The sequence below is a fragment of the Pocillopora verrucosa genome, chromosome 2, assembly GCF_036669915.1.
Source record: "Pocillopora verrucosa isolate sample1 chromosome 2, ASM3666991v2, whole genome shotgun sequence".
NCBI classification, from domain to species: Eukaryota; Metazoa; Cnidaria; class Anthozoa; order Scleractinia; family Pocilloporidae; genus Pocillopora; species Pocillopora verrucosa.
The window spans coordinates 18,823,407-18,842,618 of record NC_089313.1 but is presented as its reverse complement, the minus strand read 5'-3'; the positions used below and the strand labels follow the sequence as shown (position 1 = coordinate 18,842,618).

At 37.5% G+C, this 19,212-nt stretch overlaps 1 protein-coding gene across 1 annotated transcript; it reads left to right on the top strand.

Annotated features, from left to right (window-relative positions):
• The first annotated feature begins 4,091 nt into the window (after positions 1-4,091).
• On the top strand, positions 4,092-17,241 carry LOC131790577 (CYFIP-related Rac1 interactor B-like). The gene is made up of 13 exons (XM_059107794.2): positions 4,092-4,314; positions 6,363-6,470; positions 7,946-8,067; positions 8,448-8,553; positions 9,084-9,160; positions 9,902-9,961; positions 10,192-10,266; positions 10,969-11,091; positions 12,399-12,478; positions 13,170-13,227; positions 13,863-13,931; positions 14,299-14,369; positions 14,932-17,241. Exons 2-13 carry the CDS (start codon positions 6,389-6,391, stop codon positions 14,993-14,995), a joined length of 987 nt encoding a protein of 328 aa, XP_058963777.2. The 5' UTR covers positions 4,092-4,314; positions 6,363-6,388; the 3' UTR covers positions 14,996-17,241.
• The last annotated feature ends 1,971 nt before the right edge of the window (positions 17,242-19,212 follow it).

Genomic DNA, 19,212 nt, shown 5'->3' with positions numbered 1-19,212 from the left:
AACTCGTAGTCAAAACAACACCTTATTAGATATTCACAACACTGACGTCAGAGGTTTCCTGGAAAAACTGGATCAAGGATCACTGGATTACCGGATCACCGGATAAAGGATCAGTTTAAAATGAATCAAATAAATTCAATAAATTAATAGGCATGACTGGTTGCTCGTCTACGTGACTCAGTCAAGATCTCTCTCTGTTGACAGGCAGGCGTTGTTTTTTAGCCCTTCCCCGTTTGCCGACTTTCACGTTACCCTTAAGAACGCTTGATCGCAAGTTAGATAAGAAACTGTCTATTCTTGATTCCAGTGTAGTTTTCGGGGATTTTTATTGATAGTAAAAGCAAACGTCTGTAATTTTATTCTTTCACTGGAGAAATGAAAAGAGAACCTTTTTTTTGTCATTCAAACAAACCTTTCTGCACTAAGACATTTGTAAACACGGCCCATAGACGACAAAATCACCATTATTTTCCAATTCTTTGCATTTTCACCCAAGCATTTGTCGATTTAACAAATAATTCTCAGGTTTTCTGTTTGACATTGAGCTGGATATTTCATCTGCTCGCGAAAAAGTGGTTTAAAAAAAAGTCACGTTCACGAGTTTACAGACACCAAAAAGACAACCGGCTGCGAGTCGTTCGCACGTGGCACGTCTGAGTGAAAATCTGTGACGTCATTTGTTCGCAGCGCTAAGGTTCGAAACAGCTCCTGTAGCTATTATCTTTCTAACTCGAGCACTGTATTTACTGAAAATACTGTAAATATGGATTAGTCGTTATCTCCTGCTAGTGACAGCGAAAATTCTTGCAGATTTTTTAAGCACTTCTGCTTTTGCGCACCATGCTTAACCGTTGGTGCGGTTCCCCTGTCAAAGCTATCGAGAAACAGAGAATCGGCAAAAGTCAAGGTCCTCTATTTTGTCAGAAGTGATCAAAAGTGTGGGACTAAATTTTCTGCCTGCTGTGCTTCCTGGTGACAAAAAAAAAGAAAAAACAATTCTTCCTCGTTAGTCATCAGGTACTTTCTTTAAAAAAAATCACGTAAGACTAAGAACTGATTCAATTCTCCAGTGTGTGTTCTTAAGATTTTCGACTCTTTGCTTCCGTGTATACTCCAGGGGACTCACAACAACAACTCAGTGGGGCGATACACTTTTATCACTTTCAGAATCATGTCTCTTGTCAAATTCCGTCGGAAAAACGACTAAAACGTCTTCTTCTGAGCAAGTAATTCTTCAGATGCATTCCATCTGCTTTTCCTTTAAGGATATGAGGCCTGTAAATTTGAGGAGATGAAGTTAAAGCAGCTGAAAATTTGCTGTTCACTCCGACTTTCTGGTTTCAAGATGTTTTCCTTGTTTCCAGGATTAAGAGATCGCATGCCGCTACTGTTATTTATATAGACCCAGAAGACAGGATCACGGGATGTTTCATCTACAACAATGAATTTGGCATCAAAGTTGGTGTTGCAGGGTTCACCCTGTGTTTTAAGAGAAGTTTGGACTTTGAGACTCAACATCAGATTTAGAAGGGGTAGTAGATTCAGTTTCCTGGACCTCTTTGTCAATGGAGCTAGTTGCAGCAGGTGCAGGGTTATAGGAATGAATGGATTTTCCAGCACCATGTCATCAAAGTTGGTCATACCATGTCATCAACACTTGCGTTATCTAAATCCATTGGGACAATTTCAAACTCAATATCCCAGTTAGTCAGACTGCTTCTGGCACGTTTAGGAATGTGTTGCCCTGCTGTTATGATTAACTTTGTTATGATTAACTTTGTACTTACTTTCCATAATTTCAACCCTTTCACCATGGCGACCGGAGAAAGGCTGTCTTCTTTTAGCTTTTGAATCTCCTTAAAGGTACTGGCACTTCCTGACTAAAGTGCATTTTTTAATGCAGCAGGTGCGAGATATCTGTCAAGAGTAAGAGTACGGGTAATTAAATTTTGATCTGCAACCATAGTGAGTACTTCTCAGTGCCCTTCGTTTCCGCTTAATGACCTAAGCTATGAAATAAATGAGTACTCCTGGACAGTCCTGGCACGGGCAATCTTCCTCATAGCAGCTAAAGCGTTTCCTTTCAAAAGAGACTTGTTCCAATGCTCCCACGCTTTCTCTCTGTGAAAATCACAGATGTAGACCAGACATTCTAATACAAAGAGAAAAAGTTTTATCGTCAATCACACAGCTGTCTTCAGCTGTCTACTGCTGTTCAATTCGTTGCTTTTTGTTCGCAATTAAAAAAAATGTGACAAAAACACATATTCGATCAGCGCGCCAAACCTTAATTTTTTCGGCGAGGTTTGCTCGGTCGCTGTTTGATTACCGCGATGTCCATGTGGTTTTTAATGTAGTCTTGCTTGGGCAGAAGTGTTTATTGGATTTGAGAGGTGGTACGCTCCCTAGAAAACGGCTATTCTGGACATACACATGGATGTGACGTCTCATCTCGTTGACATGTCGAAAACTATCGCCAGCTAAAGCATGTATTTTTTCGACTATTCGTGGATCAATTCTTTGCGATAGTTCAGCCACCTGTGAAAGGAAAGATAATTTTAATAAATACGGGATTCAGTCCTCTGGGAAAATGCACTGGTGGCTTATTCCCAACCACGTTTTTGGCTCTGATACAAACATAACTTACCTGCCCTGAAAAATGATTTGTGTGGTCGCACTCTCTTGGAAATTCAATGTAGACTCGCCTTTGCCCTCTCGCCTTTCCAGTTGCAGGTTGTTTTTTTTGTTTGTTTTTTTCTTCAAGGTTGTTTTCTCACTTCATTCTGCTAGTTCCTTTTCTTTTCCTTGGCGTGACAGTCACGTTCCACGCCATGCTGGCAGTCACATACTTTTCTCCCAACGATGATTAATGGACATCCGTCAAATTGTATCCTGGTATTTCCAGCCGCAGGACCTTCGGAGTAAACTTTGTGTTTTTTAGACTTCTCACTTCCTGTTTATTAAAAATTAGAACACATCAAGGGCATATTTAAGTCACGCACGTTGTGTGACAATTCCTCAAGTTGGTTTTCTGCTAAAAGGTCACATTTTTGAACGCATAGCCGTCGCTTCTGATGCCTAAGGCATTACCTTCCTGTTCCTAACTTAAGCAGCAGTTTTCTATCCCAAAATCAACAGTTTAAATTAGAAAGCTAGTTTCAGCGTGAGAGCGTAAGATTGAATTTGTTTGCGTGAGTCACGCTCAATGCGTGAGAGCTCGAGGTGAGGTTCATTACTGAGCGATACTTATCTAGGCGTAGTTGTGGATTTCAACTTGATCTTTTCCAATACCTCGATCGTGATGTTTACCAAAATCTTTGGAATAGAACGAACAAAATCTTGTCGTTGTTATTGTTTCAAATTCACGTAAAACTTGGTTCATGGTATGCCATATCCACGTCGTCAGCGTAGCCAAACCTTTTGTCTATGGGCACAAAATTCTTTAATTTCCCGACTAGCGAATCCATTCCAGTCAAGACGATAAAAACCTCGCACACGAGATGTTTAATATTCCAGCTCTAATTTTCCCGCTTTTTTTTTAAAGCAAAAACCATTGGGTCGTTACACCGCGGTTCTTAACCTACCGGAAACGAAGCCGTGAAATTTTTAATTTCACTTCTGAATCTTGTCATCCACGAGATGCCCTGAAGGGACCAAGGGATGAGTTAGAGGGATCCTTCACATCGACAGCGACCCAGATATGCATCAAACGCTCTATACAATCGAAAGAGATTCTAAAGCTTACACATTACAAAACTATTCGTTCATTGAACCCAGTAATATAAAAATATTACAAGAAAACAAGAAAGAGGAAATCGACTACGGCAACTTTCGGCATTTTCCGAAAACTCTTTGGAAACGTCGTCTAACGTCAGTACTTTAATATTTCGGGTCATGCCTTATAACTACGATCTTTCCTGGGTCTTAGTATCGCGCATCTTCTAAGATGCCTTCCCTTGTTTTACCGCCAATATTTTACCATATTTGGTGATGAAAAGTAATGGACCCGTACACAATGGTCGAACTAAATATGGGGCCTAATTTTAAAACAGTCCTTTAGTATTATGGGCTAGGAGGGCGTGGAAATGTGCCAATTCCCTACCCTTGAGGCACCACAGAGCAACAAGGAAGAGTTCAAGCCAGCAGCTCTTTCCGCTGACTTCTAAGAAAAGAAAGTGCGTTTTTTGTTACTTTTGTGAACGTTTCTTTAACTTCGGCGGCGAAAGAGAGGGTCGAATCGTATTTTGACGAGTTAGGGACCCTCTGTTCCCTGGCAAGTTGTGGTTGTCCGTTTCCCTTTCCGGTTGGGGTGAGGTAAGTGTCGTTAAACTGTTGCTTCATGATTTCGAACCGTTTTCCTGTACATTGAAAACACGAACTTTACTCCCATTGGATCGGGCTCCTTTTCTCCTTAAGTGCTCGTAGTTTTCTTTTCCTGATTTTACTCTAGATTTCAAGGTTGCAGTGGAAAGCGTAACTGGTTACGATTTTGAGGTTGTTCGATTTCGTGTAGATTTCTGTTCACGCCACATACCCGTGTTACTCGACTTTCTTGTTTATTGACCGAAGAACAGTAGAGAAATGTCCATATTAAGTGAAAATTTGCCCAAGCTTTCTTCATAAACGACGCGAATAATCTTTGTTCAAAATGTTTACGTCCTCTCTAACCTTTCCAGTCTCGAAACATGACTGTGTTCACTCTTACAATACATTGTCATCGGTCTCGTAACTGCTAATATGCTTTCTTATTCGAGTGAATTAATATTCGTTGGGGTCTTTTTGTTCACGCCTTCATTTACTTCCTCGTTACATTTAAAGTCTTCAACCTGTCTAATTCATTTTATCGGGCGTTGGAGGCCTCGATGCACGTATAGGGTTATTGACATGAATCGAAATAAACATGATTTGATCGAACAGCTCAGAGTACGTTTAATTACTTGACGTTTGTTAGGCTTGCGTATAATTTTAAAATCAAGAACGAGTCTACACTTTGTACATTTTTTTCATTTCGAAAACTAACCAAATTTCCAGACTGACAAGGATTAATGATTTTTGTTCATAACTCCACTTTGAAATTAACGTGGAATCGTTGGCTTTTGTTTCATTTTCACTTAAGAGTTATCTGCATGTGCATGTAAAATTGTCAATTTGAATAAGTATATTCAATTATTGCGTTTAGTGCATAGTTTGTGTTGTCATTTCCTGGAATATCATCCACTTCGAACCTCTTACAGTTAAGGAACAAAGATCACTTAATAATACCACTAAAACTTGCTATATTGCATTCACTGTACATAAACGTAAGCATTATTTGATGTGGCATTTTAATCTTATATTTACACTAAGATAAAATCGTTTCATTTATTTGTTAATGGAATATGTCTTAAAGGAAATGCCTGACTTCATTTACAATAATAAAGGAAAAATAAACATATTTACTACACACCTGTGACATGAAATCTTATCAGTTTTATCCTAATGTGTGGGTCAGACTTGTGACAGGGCTTGGAGTTTTGTATTTGTCTACTTTTCCTGTGGAACCTTTTTGGTGTGAGTAGAGGGATGATGTCTATAAATTAGGATTTAGGCAGATGTGATCCATTATAGATAACTGAGTACATAAAAGATAGTTGTGAAAAATATTTCCCCTTTTGAAAAATGGTTTAGCATCCCTGTGCTAACACCTTTCTTAAGTGACAATCTCTCACTCTTTCAGTCCGGGAGGAGAGGGGTTGGGGGCACATTGAGACCAATTTGTTGTAATTCTTTGTGGAATTAGGTACTTTCCTTTCACATTCTGTTGAAAAAAGCCAATTAAATACATTAATTAGATATGAATAACTACAATATTCTTAAGATAACCTCTTTTTCCCTTAGCTATTGTTCTCAATGTTGCCAAGGTCACCATAGTAAGAACACTTAAAAGTAACCCTCAGCCTCTACTGAAATCTTTTTCAGAAATATTTTAAACTGAAAACATTTGTAAAATGAACATTTAATACGTTATGCATTCAAAACAAAGTTCAAGTTATTTACTTTTTTTTTTTTAACACACACTAAGAAAGGGAAGCATTCCTTGGGTAGACTGACAGGGTGTTCAGTTAATTTGAAACAATAGAACCAAATTCAAAGCTTTCTTGTGCATTTTTCTATGGATATCAAGAGTGGAAAGCAATTTTGTTGCACTGTACTCAACTTTTTTTCACCCTTTAAACTATTACCCAATTTTCCTTTTGTTTCTTATTATTCTGTTCAAGTCAAAATGAAAAACATAGTCTAAGGCCCCAACACAATGTCTCAATAAATAGCAAGAACATGATTTTAAATCATGTGCTGATATCTATTGTTATTCCTGTTCACAGCTGCAGTTGATGACGAGCATCCTGTTATGGGGAATCTCCTGAAGCTCCTAACAAAAGAAGAAAATGATGGCTGTGGTAGCAAAATTGACATTTTCTTGGATTTTGAAAGTAGGTTTGGTCATTGGAATGATTGTCAATTAACATCAGTGGTTTCTATTCTAAGTTAAACCATGAGCTCTGTGTTTACTTGTGGTGTAGCAAAATTGAGAAGTATGTTATTCTTATAATGGGGAAGGAAGCCCATAGAAATCCAGGGCTTGTGATAACATTGTGGATATAATACATGAGTTAAATCACTGCTGAACTAAAATTCAGGAAATTACAGAATCAGAAACGTGAAGAAATTCGGGCACAGATTGTAGAGTAGTCTTTTGTTAGGTAATCCAAGATTTCTCTGAGTTTACCACTAGATGCAATAGCTTAATCAAGGAAGACTTGGTTTCTTACCTACTCCCACACTTTTACCCTTTAATTCCCATGAATGATCAAGACAGGATTTCTCCTTACAATATCAGGAGAGTAAAAGAGTACAATATTATTGAGAGTAAAAGAAAGTGATCAATTGGAGTGTTATTAGTTGGTTCAGTAACAAATTCTGTGAATCAACATTAGAAGACTTCTCTGGCAGACAGTAGGGGGAACTACTCATGAGATCCTAGGATCAACAGGGTTAAGGCTACAAAGATATGTGCCATTATTCAAGTTCTCGTGAGCATTTCTCTCCTTTTGATTGGTATCCACACTGTACTTTTTCATTTAACACTAGTTTTCCTGTTTTCTGTTAGAACAAGGATTATTCTCTCAATAACAATAAGCACAGATGTGCTTTGAGTACCAGTCATCATCTGTTATAACATAGCTAGTAAATTTGTGTAATCAAATTCAATTGTGTGAGCGTGCTTCATATTCCTATTGTGCACGCTCATGATGTCAGCAAACAAATCCCTCGAGAAAAAACAATTTTCCATGGGGTTCAAAATGTTATAAAACAATTGATTCATATGTCAGCTGTGCGTTCATCGAGATATGAAGCACTTGGGAAGTTTGGAGAGCACTCAAGAAGCTAGAGTTCCTCTCGGCTATGCCTCAAGCAACTCTTGCACATCTTTCGTGCTCTTCAAACTTCCTGCGTGCTTCATATCTCTATGAACGCACGCTGATGTATGAACCAATTGTTAATTGTCTGGGAATTTGGGGGTGGGTGGTGGATTTTTGGGAGATCAGATGATTAACAGGGGGAACACAGGGGAGATCAGTCATTGCCAACATAGTATAAAGTGAGGAACTATAGAGAATTCAAAACTAATGAGAGAGTCATGGGGAGGGGGATCAGGTAAATTTTGTTGTAACACATCCAAAATCCTCCAAACACCTCCCTCACCCCAAGCAATCAATAATGACCAGTCTCTCATTTTTGGGAAATGTCTTTTCAACTGGTAATGTGATCTTTCAATCTACACAAAACCAAATTTTATCCTTCAGCATGCTATTTCAATTATTTGTGTGCCTGAGGAGCTCAAACGGCCAGTTATGTTTATTATTAAGGTTTAAAGTTATCTTGTTTAAATTTGTATTGTTTTCAGATGCTACCCCAACAGAATCAGAAAAAGAAGTGTTTGATGTGGTTCACTGTGTGTTAGATGCTGCACCTCAAATTCTGCAGGAGTTACAAGGTTACCAAGGGGCTGGGGAAGAAATAAGACAAGTAAGTGCCATAATTGTGAGTTTCTGCCAAAGAAATGTAAAATAGTTTCCGTGTTTACATAGCCTGATGTAAACATGCGGGAGGTTGGAAGAACACGAGATAAGCATAGGAAACCACGACACGAAGTGGAGTGGTTTCCAGCTTATCCAGTGTTCTCCCAACCTCCCAAGTGTTTATATCAGGCTATGTAAACATGGAAACCATTTTACATTTCTTTTATAAAATAACTAGTGCGTACTATTTGAATTATTTTATAATACTATTTAGTTAAATCAGCAAATGCTACTTGTTTCATCACAGATATTTTTTTGGAGATTATAGAGCACTGATACTCTCTCCAGAAGTTATTTAATCCCTGCCTGAAATTTTTCTTTCTTCAGGCAATTTCCAATGCTCTCAATGAAGAGCTCCAAGAGGTTGCGTGGAAAGCAGTGGTGCCACTTGTTGGAAAACTTAAGACGTTTTATGAATTTGCCTTAGAGCTTGGTAAGAGAATGTCATGTGAGGTGAAGATGCATTTAAGACTCAAGCCTAGCACTGAAATAGTGGGAAGTTATTTGTAATAAATAATTTGGCTCCTTTTTAATTTTCTGCCTTGTCAGTGTAGTTAAAGAGAGGTTTATAAGTTGTAGAGAGCCTCAGACAAGATGAGGTCAACCATAAGCCTTGACTTTTGATAATAATAACTACTTCCAGTGACCATAACCATGACCAAGATATATTGTAGGTAACATTTGCCTCACCTGATCAAGCATAACCCCTCAGTTATTTGAAATTTGGAATATGTCTGTTGTTTTCACCATGAAATCCCTAATTAGGGAAAGCTTCTGCTTGCTGCACTCTATTATGTGACAATCCCTACATGATTCAACAATTACCAATTCAAAATTGATGGTATAAAGTGGTTGAAATGTCTTTCAAAATTGTGATTGCCAATCTACATTTTTAAATACTAGTTAAAAACTTGGTATTTCAAATTTTTGCATGTTTTATTTATTTTTTGTTTTTTTTCACAGAGGCTGTTCTTCCCCAGCTTCTATATGCTCTTTGTTCTGGACCTGAGACTCCTATTGAACATCTAGAACGGCAACAGGTAAGGAAAAAATTCAAACTAAATTCAAACAAGACCTTACACCAATATGTACAAACATTACACCTTGGGAACAGAAGAAAGAAGCCCCATGTGGGAAAGTGGCTGTTGAGGTGGCTGTTGTAAGGAAAGAAGAGATGTATATAACACCTATTCTTTTAAGGGTGCAACGGTTTTATTTAAGGAAAAAAGGCTTCCCAAAGTAGTATACAAATACATAAAATGATCAAAACATATAGGCCAGAGAAATAAAAAATTGATGTTTAGCAGAAGATTGTCTGCAAATCAAATTCTCTAAGATGTGATGAGTGCAACAACTTGAACAGCCCTTTCTTTTGATAGCAATGACAGATTTTTTTCTCTCGATTGGGGTAAATTTCTCAGGGTTATCTGTAACACCCTTTCCCATACTGTTCATCATTCATCAATTAATGAAACAGTCTTGGTCAGAAAGAGGCACTGTATGAGAAGAGTGTTTTACCCAACAACACACCACAACAAAAGAATAGATGGTGGAAAACTTGTTGTTAGTTTTGTGCATTTTTGATCTTTCAATAATCAGAAAAATATGATACATGATACAATGGAATCATTGTCCTACTCATAATGATGTTGTGAAATAACTTATTGCTATATTGATAATGCTTCTTAACCAGATATGGCCATTTAAAAGTTCTGTGAAATGAATGCAATTGATTTTGAACATTTCAGCCAGCATGTAATTTATTTTTCTTGTTATTACAGGCCCTTGCAAAACAGTTTGCTGAAATTCTTCACTTCACACTGAAATTTGATGACTTAAAGGTACTGCCTATGTGTTTTTGTTCCCTTAAAATTAACTGTACTCTAGAGGAAGGTCATGGTCAAATTATTAAGTACAGTGAAGATCAGCAACAAACTAGTGTCTTTTATGTTAAGCATTTTTTGTTTGTTTATTTCTTTATTTGCCTGAGGAAAAGCATGTATATTCTTATTGTGGCAATGAACTTGCTCTATATTAATTAAAATACTCTTAATTTCTCCAATGATTGCAGATGACAAATCCATCTATTCAAAATGACTTTAGTTACTACAGAAGAACACTGAGTAGAAGGAAAATGGCAAATGCGGTGAGTTTCACATGAAAATACCAGAAAGGGTCTGTTTTTACACATGGGCACCACAAAGTTGGTTGCTGCGAAATTGATAATTAGCCTAGTCAAGTCTGTGCTCAAGTCATTCTTTAATCTGAATCAAACTGACAGGGTCACTGATCAGAAACTTATGAAAGACCTTTAAAAATTTTTCTTGTAAGCCAAGCCTTTGCTTCCAACAAGGGTACTGAACCGCTCAGGCCCTTTATGTTGAAGTTGTGATGTTGTCAGGTTACTGTAAGTAACTGATTATCACAGAAAAATTGCATTAGTTCATGCTATCCCTTAGCCAACTGCAGTTGGAAAGGTCTTCTGGAGTGAATCTACTGACCTGGACTCTACCTGACCTGTAAATATTAAGGAAATTAATAAAATTGGAAGCTGGAACAACCATTTTTCATTGCATTAATCTTGATAGTTTTGCTCTTGAAGAAGGCAGTTGGAAAGACTGTCATTCAGATACTTTCCCTTGTTTTCTTTAATTAATTTATCAGAAGTGGAAAGGGAAACTGTTTGGGGAACTGAGAGGTGGATTCTGTATGTTACATTTTGTGTTTATTTGGCCAAGGAAATTTCATTTTTTTCTCAGAACTTGGATATCTTATGTCTGTGGAAATGATGAAGAAGTGAACTTTTTGATCTCATCAAATTTGTGGCATATTGAAATTTTGATTGCAGGATGATGATAGTGAAGGAATTCAAGTGACCAATGAAATGGCAAACAGAATGTCTTTATTTTATGCTTACCCCACACCACTTCTGAAAATTCTTAGTGATGCCACATCAAAGTTTGTGACAGAGGTAAACTAGGGGCTCTTATTGAATGTTTTTAAAAAACATTAAAAGTAATCTTTGATAGATGTTTTGTATGGAATCACCTTCCTGAAGCTATTCTTAGCATCCAACAAAATGACCCACAAGAACTTTAGCTCAAGGTGGTGGCTGTTATTGATTTTTGCTGTAGAATGTGACAGCAATGTACATGTGAGAAGCAACCCTTTTTAGGTATTCCTTTCCACAGTCAAGGCGCTTTTCTCAAAGGCTGATTGATCAACAACTTCTGTCATCTCTCACATATTTGACCACACCCTTAGCCCTTTGCTACTTGATGCCAAATTCCGATAAAAGCCTTAAACCTCCCCCCAAAACAAATCACTTATGTTTATAAGCCCTCAGAAACCTACATAAGAAATTTGCCGTATAAACATCTCTTAACCATTTTATGTTGGAGCATTTGCAGGGCGTGAAATTGCGCCTAATACAGGCGCCAATGCGACTAAATTTTTCACTTTGGCGACCAAATCCTGAAAATTAGTCGCCAAATTGGCGACTAGAATGTTTTATCATAACCTTTCCAAGAGATATAGTGAATTAAAAAGATTTGCAAAGATAAATCCGCGGCAAACTTCCTCGTAAAGTTTGTTTCCAAAACGCAGCACATGCATCCCTATCGACAACTGGACGCCATCTTGGATTTAGTTGAGCTTAAAGGTTGTATATCAACCATCCTAGTGTCCACTTTGTAGCTCATTAAAGATCTTTTCCCTAACTTAATTTTTGAGGGTCAATCTAGAACGCTGACAGCGTAAAAAAAGGTTTTTTTTGTCTTTGAAAATGGCGACCAACTTTTTTTGAATTAGCTACCACTTTGAAGAATTTAGGAGCCAAGTGGCTATCAGAAAAAAAAATTAATTTCACGCCATGATTTGAGATCTGGTGAAACATGTCATTGATTATGCAGATTTTCCTGGAATTGCAGCCATGCAGTTTGGAAGTGGTTCCATTTAGCTCCTTTACAATATTCCATTTTCAATGTATACAATATACATTTGCTGTACAGTTTGAAGGGAATACACCATTATTAAGATCATTACATTAACTTTTTTTAATAAAAATTCTCCTCCGACCTCAGGCTCAGTCTTTTTCAGAAATGTTTTCCCTCAAATATTTACCCCTTAAGAGGAAGCCTTTTGAAAACTATAACCCCCTCAACTTTTAACAGTACTTTGGGCTTCCCCAGATATGTTGGGTTCTGGGCAAATGTGAGCTTGTAGTACTGAAAGTGAGGTAGTCAGTGATTTGACTCATTTTTCTTATCTTATTCCCAGAACAAAAGCCTTCCTATAGAAAATACAACAGACTGCCTTAGCACATTAGCAAATTTATGCAGAACTATGATAGAGAATCCGTAAGTATTGTGGTCTTCTCCCTAAGAGATTTACCCTTTAACTCCCAAGATCTCATCAGTAATTCTCCTTACTGTCTACCATGCAATTCATATGATGTTAGTTTGGAGAATTCGGAATGGGATCAACCAATAATCCTCTAATTGATATTTTTCTTTATTCTCTTTACTTGTCTGCTTGATACTGTACTGATATTGTAAGGAGAAACTGTGTGTAGGTCACTAGAGGGACTTAAAGGGTTAGAGATTTCAAGTGGTCTTCTTTTTTTCAAGCATTCACCAAATTGTTTGGTAAACAATATTGTGAGTTATTTGTGGATCTTGGAAAATCATTGTTTATTGGAGGGATAAGGCAAAATAAGTTAACCCCTAAGTTATGGGTAGTGCTGTTGGACTGATCTTCTTTATCAATATGAGCCCTTTGAGTCCTAAAGTGACAAACTTGTAACTTCCTCCCATATCAATGTATTATCCAGCAGGAAGCTGTGAAGAACAGGCACGATTATCATCTGGATGACATTTCTTGTCACAATATCAAATTCTCCAAACAAGTAACAGGAAATGTATGGCATATAGGAAGGATAAATTGGGTCAGATTTGAGAGTTTATAGTTTAAGGCCATGGAAGCTGAGTTTTAAAAATAGTTTAATTATTCTTTACAAATTTATTTATCTGTTACATTTATGTTTTGTAGGAATTTTTCTTCTAAAGTTGCAAACGAGGAAACACATCTTTTTTGTCTCCGTGTTATGGTATGTCATCATGAGTCCTTGCCTATACTGACATAGATTTCAAACTGGCAACCATTGCAGCTGGATCTGAGGATCTGCAGCTGGATATAAGGGTTAACCTGCACATGAAAGTTTGGGTGTGGGCAAGCTCCATCTCATCTAGGTGTCTCATTGTTCAGAAACTGTTAAAAGCTGTGGCAGGGTGAGCCACATGGTTTGAATGTAGACAGACTTGCATTATCAGGGGAAAAACAGGAACCCACCATCTTTCTTGTACAGTTCTCCCTTTGTGGGCAATTAACAACTTGATCCCAAGATGATTCTTACATCTTTCCTGCCAAACACAAATTAGAAGAGATTTTCATCAACCAAGTCTGAAGTATTGTCATTAAAAATCTGGAAGCACCTCAATTAAATTTCTCAAGTCTGCATTGTGAATTTCAAAAGCAGTGAGCTGTAAAGACTTGAAAGTGGACAAAGGTAAATAGATTCCCAGAATGAGAGCAAGAACTGCACGATTTGTGAGCCTTGTTAAAATGGACAATATTATTTATAAGACACTCTTTTGAAATAGATATTGATAAGACTCATTCAAAAATGTGTGTACTGCAAACACTGTGCTGTGTAATTAACCATAAGTTGTGTTTCTCTTTTAGGTTGGTCTTATAATTCTATATGATCATGTACATCCTGTAGGAGCTTTTGCAAAAACATCAAATATAGATGTAAGTATTCTGGCATTTCTACATTACCTCAGTCTCTCTCTCCTTATCCATTCATACTCAAGTGTTACCTTTCTAAATTACTTGTAACCCTGTCGCAAAACTGCATATGTTGATTATCCCCTCTCATTCTTTACATGTTAGTTATACTTTATGGGCACAAACGTCCTCCAATTTTTCCAATATCCACTTGCATTGATGCATCTTTTCCCAATTCACGAGACAGAGGGAGATTTTTGCACAGCTAAGAAGCATCAGAGAACTGATTTGCGTCAAGTGCTACTCCTGACGTCATTAAGACCATTAAGGCACCTGTTGTTGTGTACAGGATGGATGTGAATTTATCACTCACTTTGCTTTCTTTCTTAAGATAAAAGCGTCGATAAAAGTGTTAAAAGATCAACCTCAAGGAACCGTAGATGGCTTACTAAACGCTTTGAGGTAAGAAATGAACGCCAGTGATTTTTTTAGATTCGTAAAATCCAAGTGACCAAATACTCGAAGTCTCTCCTGGATTTAACAATTCTTCATTTCTTGCCTAACAACGGAAAAAAATACGAAAAAAATTATTATCCTTTTCGTTTTAAGTTGACTTTTTATTTTATCTTACGCGTTTTTAATTTCTCTAGATCAATTGTGTGCGAACAGAAAATTACTGCTACTTTGGCCTCTATATAACAATTGAAACTTGTCTGAATGGCGATCGAAATTCGTCTCCTTCGAGTTATCAAACAGCATAAATTCTGAAATTGTCAAATGTAGATGTATGTCCTATGTTTTATTAGTTTTTCCATTTAAAATAACATTTTCTCAGCGGAAATGATGGTGCCTAATTGACACGGTAAGAGTATCAAACAATGGCTGCTGTTCAGAAGCTGATATGAATTTCCTTTGCAGTTATGTTTTTGTGGCCGTAATTTTCAGCTGCCACGTTATAAAATAGTCTATAACCCTAGCAAGTTCTGTGAAATACCTATGCCGAATGCCTCTCCTCATCTTTCAGGTATAGCACAAAACACTTGAACGACGAAACGACGCCAAAGACCATTAGAGGTCTCCTCGTTTAAAAAAGTCTATAGCACAAAGAAACACAAGGTGCATTCAACCGTTAGGAACATTCGATGGAAGTTCAAATTCTACTTATACCATGAACTAACCAGGTAGAATGGAATAGACCGGGAATTTTAAAGGTTCATGGGCACTGCTCTACTTTATGAGGGGATGTAACGTAAGAGTAATTCCGACCGCTGACCTTTTTGTAATACGTGTCTAAACATTGCTTGATAATTAAAACAAATCGGAAAGAGTAACTATAACTAGTGAAATTAGAGCGAATTTCAGTTGAGTGTCGTAAAACCAAAAACCTAATTATTACACTGGCCAATCAAAACGATGGAGAATATCAAAGGGCCAATGAGAAGTCAAGTTAAAACAAACAAACGTGAGTGGTCAATTAGTGATTTGTTCCCACGCCTTGAGAGGGTGTGGGGATTTCTCTTGACCAATCACTGTTTATAGTAAGGCAATCTAGGATTACTTTCGACACTCGAGCGAAAATTGCTCTTAATTCGACATGGAGAGCAGGGGATGAAGATGGAGCGACCTTTCCCTCTCTTTAGCACGACTCCAAACTCTCACATGTGGACGCCTTTTCGAAATCCTTGTCGCTTTTTATGAAAGGTAGAACCAACTGGATTTTGCAGTGCTTGTGATGTATTGTGACATTCGAGTACTTATAGATTCTAATGAGATACGCTACATGTAAAGTGTCACAATACATCACAGTGCCTTTTTTTCGGGTAATAGGTCGGCAATTTTGGAAAAATATGTAGCAGAGCAGTGTTTGAGAAGAAACCTTTTGACTCCCCAGTACTTTAATATTACAGTCCACCTCGTTCTATTTGCAACTTCTACCAGCGTTATCGAACCTACAAGCATTGTGACCTAAGAAAATTAACTCTGGGAAATTGCCCTGATGCAACACCAACTTCTCAGAACTAACTTAGTTTGAAATCAGCGAATGGAGTTAAGGAAACAGATATTCAATCGAAAGTTCACTACTTTACGTAGTGGAAAAGGTGTGGTTTCTATACTAACTTTCCGTCCTAAGTTTTTGCGTCGTGTGGGATGACTTGAAATGTCCATGGTATAAGAAATTAGCGGTATTTAAAAATTGTCGCCCACATGCCCTTTGTTTATAACTCGTATCGTTTGTGTAAAAATAAATGACAATTGATGAATGGAAAGAGTTTCGGCCATCATTTGACTTTGTAAATCATCGTGGCGAGTTGTGTCTTATTTGCGGCGTATGAACTTTTATTTTGACTATTAATTAGAGTAGCACTGTCACAGTTTTTTTAGAGGTGATTTCGAGGAACACTAAGTTATTAGCAACCGAACTTGATTCTTATGTTTGAGATTCGTTAAAACAAAGTTAATTTGTTCCTTTACGTCAAGATATGTTCTTCAGCGTAGAGGTAATAAAGCTTAGTCTTCCTCGCTCGGAGTATCAGTTGTAATACTCCTCCTTTGGAAAGAGTATTGCGTGACAACTGAAACAGAGATGACTAGTTCTTAATTGCAGTATTTCAAAGTATATGGAATTATGTTAGAGCGGTTTTCAAATGACTCTGGAAGTGAAATTAACCTAAGAAGCAATTTAAAGGTAAAAATAACGCTATAGTGGTTATGTTTTGGCTGCGGCCGTTTTTTTTTCTAAGCGAATTGCACAGTTTGTTCTTGGTACTTCATTGCCATTGACACACGTTTGGAAACCTTTTTTTTCTGATTAGCTCTGGTTTACAGCGTTTTGTTTGTCAACAACTGGTAACTTTTGTTTTTGTTTGTTGCTTCTTGTCATTAAAAAACCGCCCGATACAAATTGAGTAGACGATAAGCTTTAAAGTTAAAAATGCTAGAACTTTTTGTACCCATTTGGAGTCAAGTGACAGTCCTGTGTACAGAACAACACTGTGGTTTTCTTCTTATTCAAGATTTATTAAAACTACAAGCTTGTAGGAATACCATTATTAATAATATTTAGAATGTGAATAAGTAGTTATTGAAGTGTTTGAAGATTTGTGAATTTTTGTATGAAATACGAGTATATTTTGTTCAATTTTTCTGTGAAACTAGTGTGCATCCTTAATTAATTTAGTTTTGTATCTTACAAGGTTACTGAAAATTGTAACTTAGGTATAACTATCTTTTTCCAGACTTGCTTACTTCAGAAAAACAGTGTGAACTAAATTGTGCAATGTTCAACGTCTTCTTGTCACTCCCTCAAAGAATATATGTTCAACTTTTTGTATCAGTGGTCTTCCAACTTTCGACTTCTTTTCTCAAGAGGTACTGTGACGTTGTTGATGGTAGAGTGCCTGAATTTGGCGCTCTTTGGTAAGCGGGAGTACTTTTGCTTTCTATTATGTTGTAATATCAGTTGGGTTGCTGTTCATGAGGGAAGTTTCCGCTAAGTTACAGTGGCTATGAATGGGAATGGAGAGGTCAAGTGTGAAATTTCACGCCGGATACCAAGATCACAGTCACTCGTTCCAAGATTTCAGTAACCACGACTAGTCGGCAACTTACTGTGAACACATCGAACGTTTTACCGAAGAAAGACTTTTAATTGGGGAATTTAATTAGGCGTTCTGTGTGTCCGCCGTTCATGTGAGGTCTTTGTGGCTATCTCTCGCCAACGCGTGACCGAAACGGAAAGGAAAAAGTGCGGCAAACTCAAGAGGCGCAAGAACCAAACTAATGTCTGTCTACCTCACGTTTACTCACCCTCCTAAGTGAATTTTGAACAGAAAATAAAAGCTTTTCACGGTTTTAAACGCGAGGCACCTGGCCTCCCTTGCTGATTCTAATACAGACAGCTGTTTTTATCACACCCTTTTCCGTTTTTTCACATTTTGAGAGACATCCCGATAGTTGCTATGTTGTAAATTAGAAAACAGTTCAAAACTTTCATTTTCCATTCATAAAGCGGAAATTCGGCTCGCTAGCCACTCAAAACGAAATATAATCAAATTTACGAGAATTCTTAACACTTTGGGAAGCCTTCCTGTTTACTAAGGCAGCAGACAGTTTGAAGAGGTGGCGGGCATCTAAACTGAAAGAAAACCTTAATGTTTGGCCTCTCCAGAATTGTTGCAACTCGTTTGCTATTCCCGCTTATGCGATTACAGGAAAGGAAAAGACTTGAAGACACAGTAGGCTGTAGAAGGCGTAGGAAGATCTTTCAAGATGAGTTCCTTTGTCCTTGTTAAGGCACGTTCTTTCGTGATGTTCCGCGGAATTAGCCGGTTTCTTTGAAGCTTGGTGAAACACAAATCCATTAACGCCATCTAATGCCAAAAATAAACAATCTTCCTGCTAAGAGCTCAAATTCATCACTCGAAACTGGTAAGAAAATCTGAAAAGTGGAACGAAAGGGAAGTTGCTTTGTCCAATGGTAGCAGAAGGACAAACAGAAAACTAGAAAACGAAATAAAACTGGAAAACGGAGGTTGGTATGACGTCATACTGTAACAAGAAACGTGTACACGCGCGAAGACCTCAATAGACAAAACTTACTTACGCAAACAGACTTTAGACTCCCCCTTTGCGAAAAAGGCAAGTCAAACAAATTGCATGTAGATCTAGCATGAGGCTGCACGCAATGCAGTTTCACGAAATTAAAGAGAATTAGTGGGCAGACGCCCAGAAATGGACTTTAAATAGCTTCACTTTTAATAGGGAAGTGTTTATCGTTTACTTCTTATGGTTAATTTTCATTTCTTGTACAACTGCTGCTCGACATCTTTTAGGAATGTAAATGTTATTGGTGTTGACCTTCTGGTTGAGTAAAATGTCGGTTTGCTTTCATCACCAAACTTTCCTGTCCTGCCTTGTCTCGCTTTTAATACGTTCTTTCCGATGTCTGTGACTTCTTGAAGATAAAGGTTGTATATATAAAGATTGTCTAGTCGTTCACACAAAACATCACAGTGAAAACTATTATATCTTGTTTAGATAAGATTAACAAAAAGTTTGACTTCGATATTGGTTGAGGGAACCAGCGGATTAAAAGCAAAAACCTCCATTTGGTGAACCAAAATAAACAAAGGTGGAAGCATTTACATGTAAACAACAACTGAACCGTGACTAAGATTTCTTTTGATTGACATTAATAATAAGGCGTACGTACATCAGTCAGTCGGACAGTACACCGGATTGAAGTATCAGAGTAAGTGATTTACGAGGATACCTAACGAGAGGTCTTGACTGGTGCCACTTCAGA

What these genes read in the sequence shown, in the direction of transcription:
- LOC131790577 (XM_059107794.2), top strand. Translation starts at nt 6,389, where the DNA reads ATGGGGAATCTCCTGAAGCTCCTAACAAAAGAAGAAAATGATGGCTGT. An exon ending in TGAATTTGCCTTAGAGCTTG is followed by an intron (nt 8,554 to 9,083) that starts GTAAGAGAATGT and finishes TTTTTTTCACAG; the next exon opens with AGGCTGTTCTTCCCCAGCTT. An exon ending in GGCTTACTAAACGCTTTGAG is followed by an intron (nt 14,370 to 14,931) that starts GTAAGAAATGAA and finishes CTCATCTTTCAG; the next exon opens with GTATAGCACAAAACACTTGA.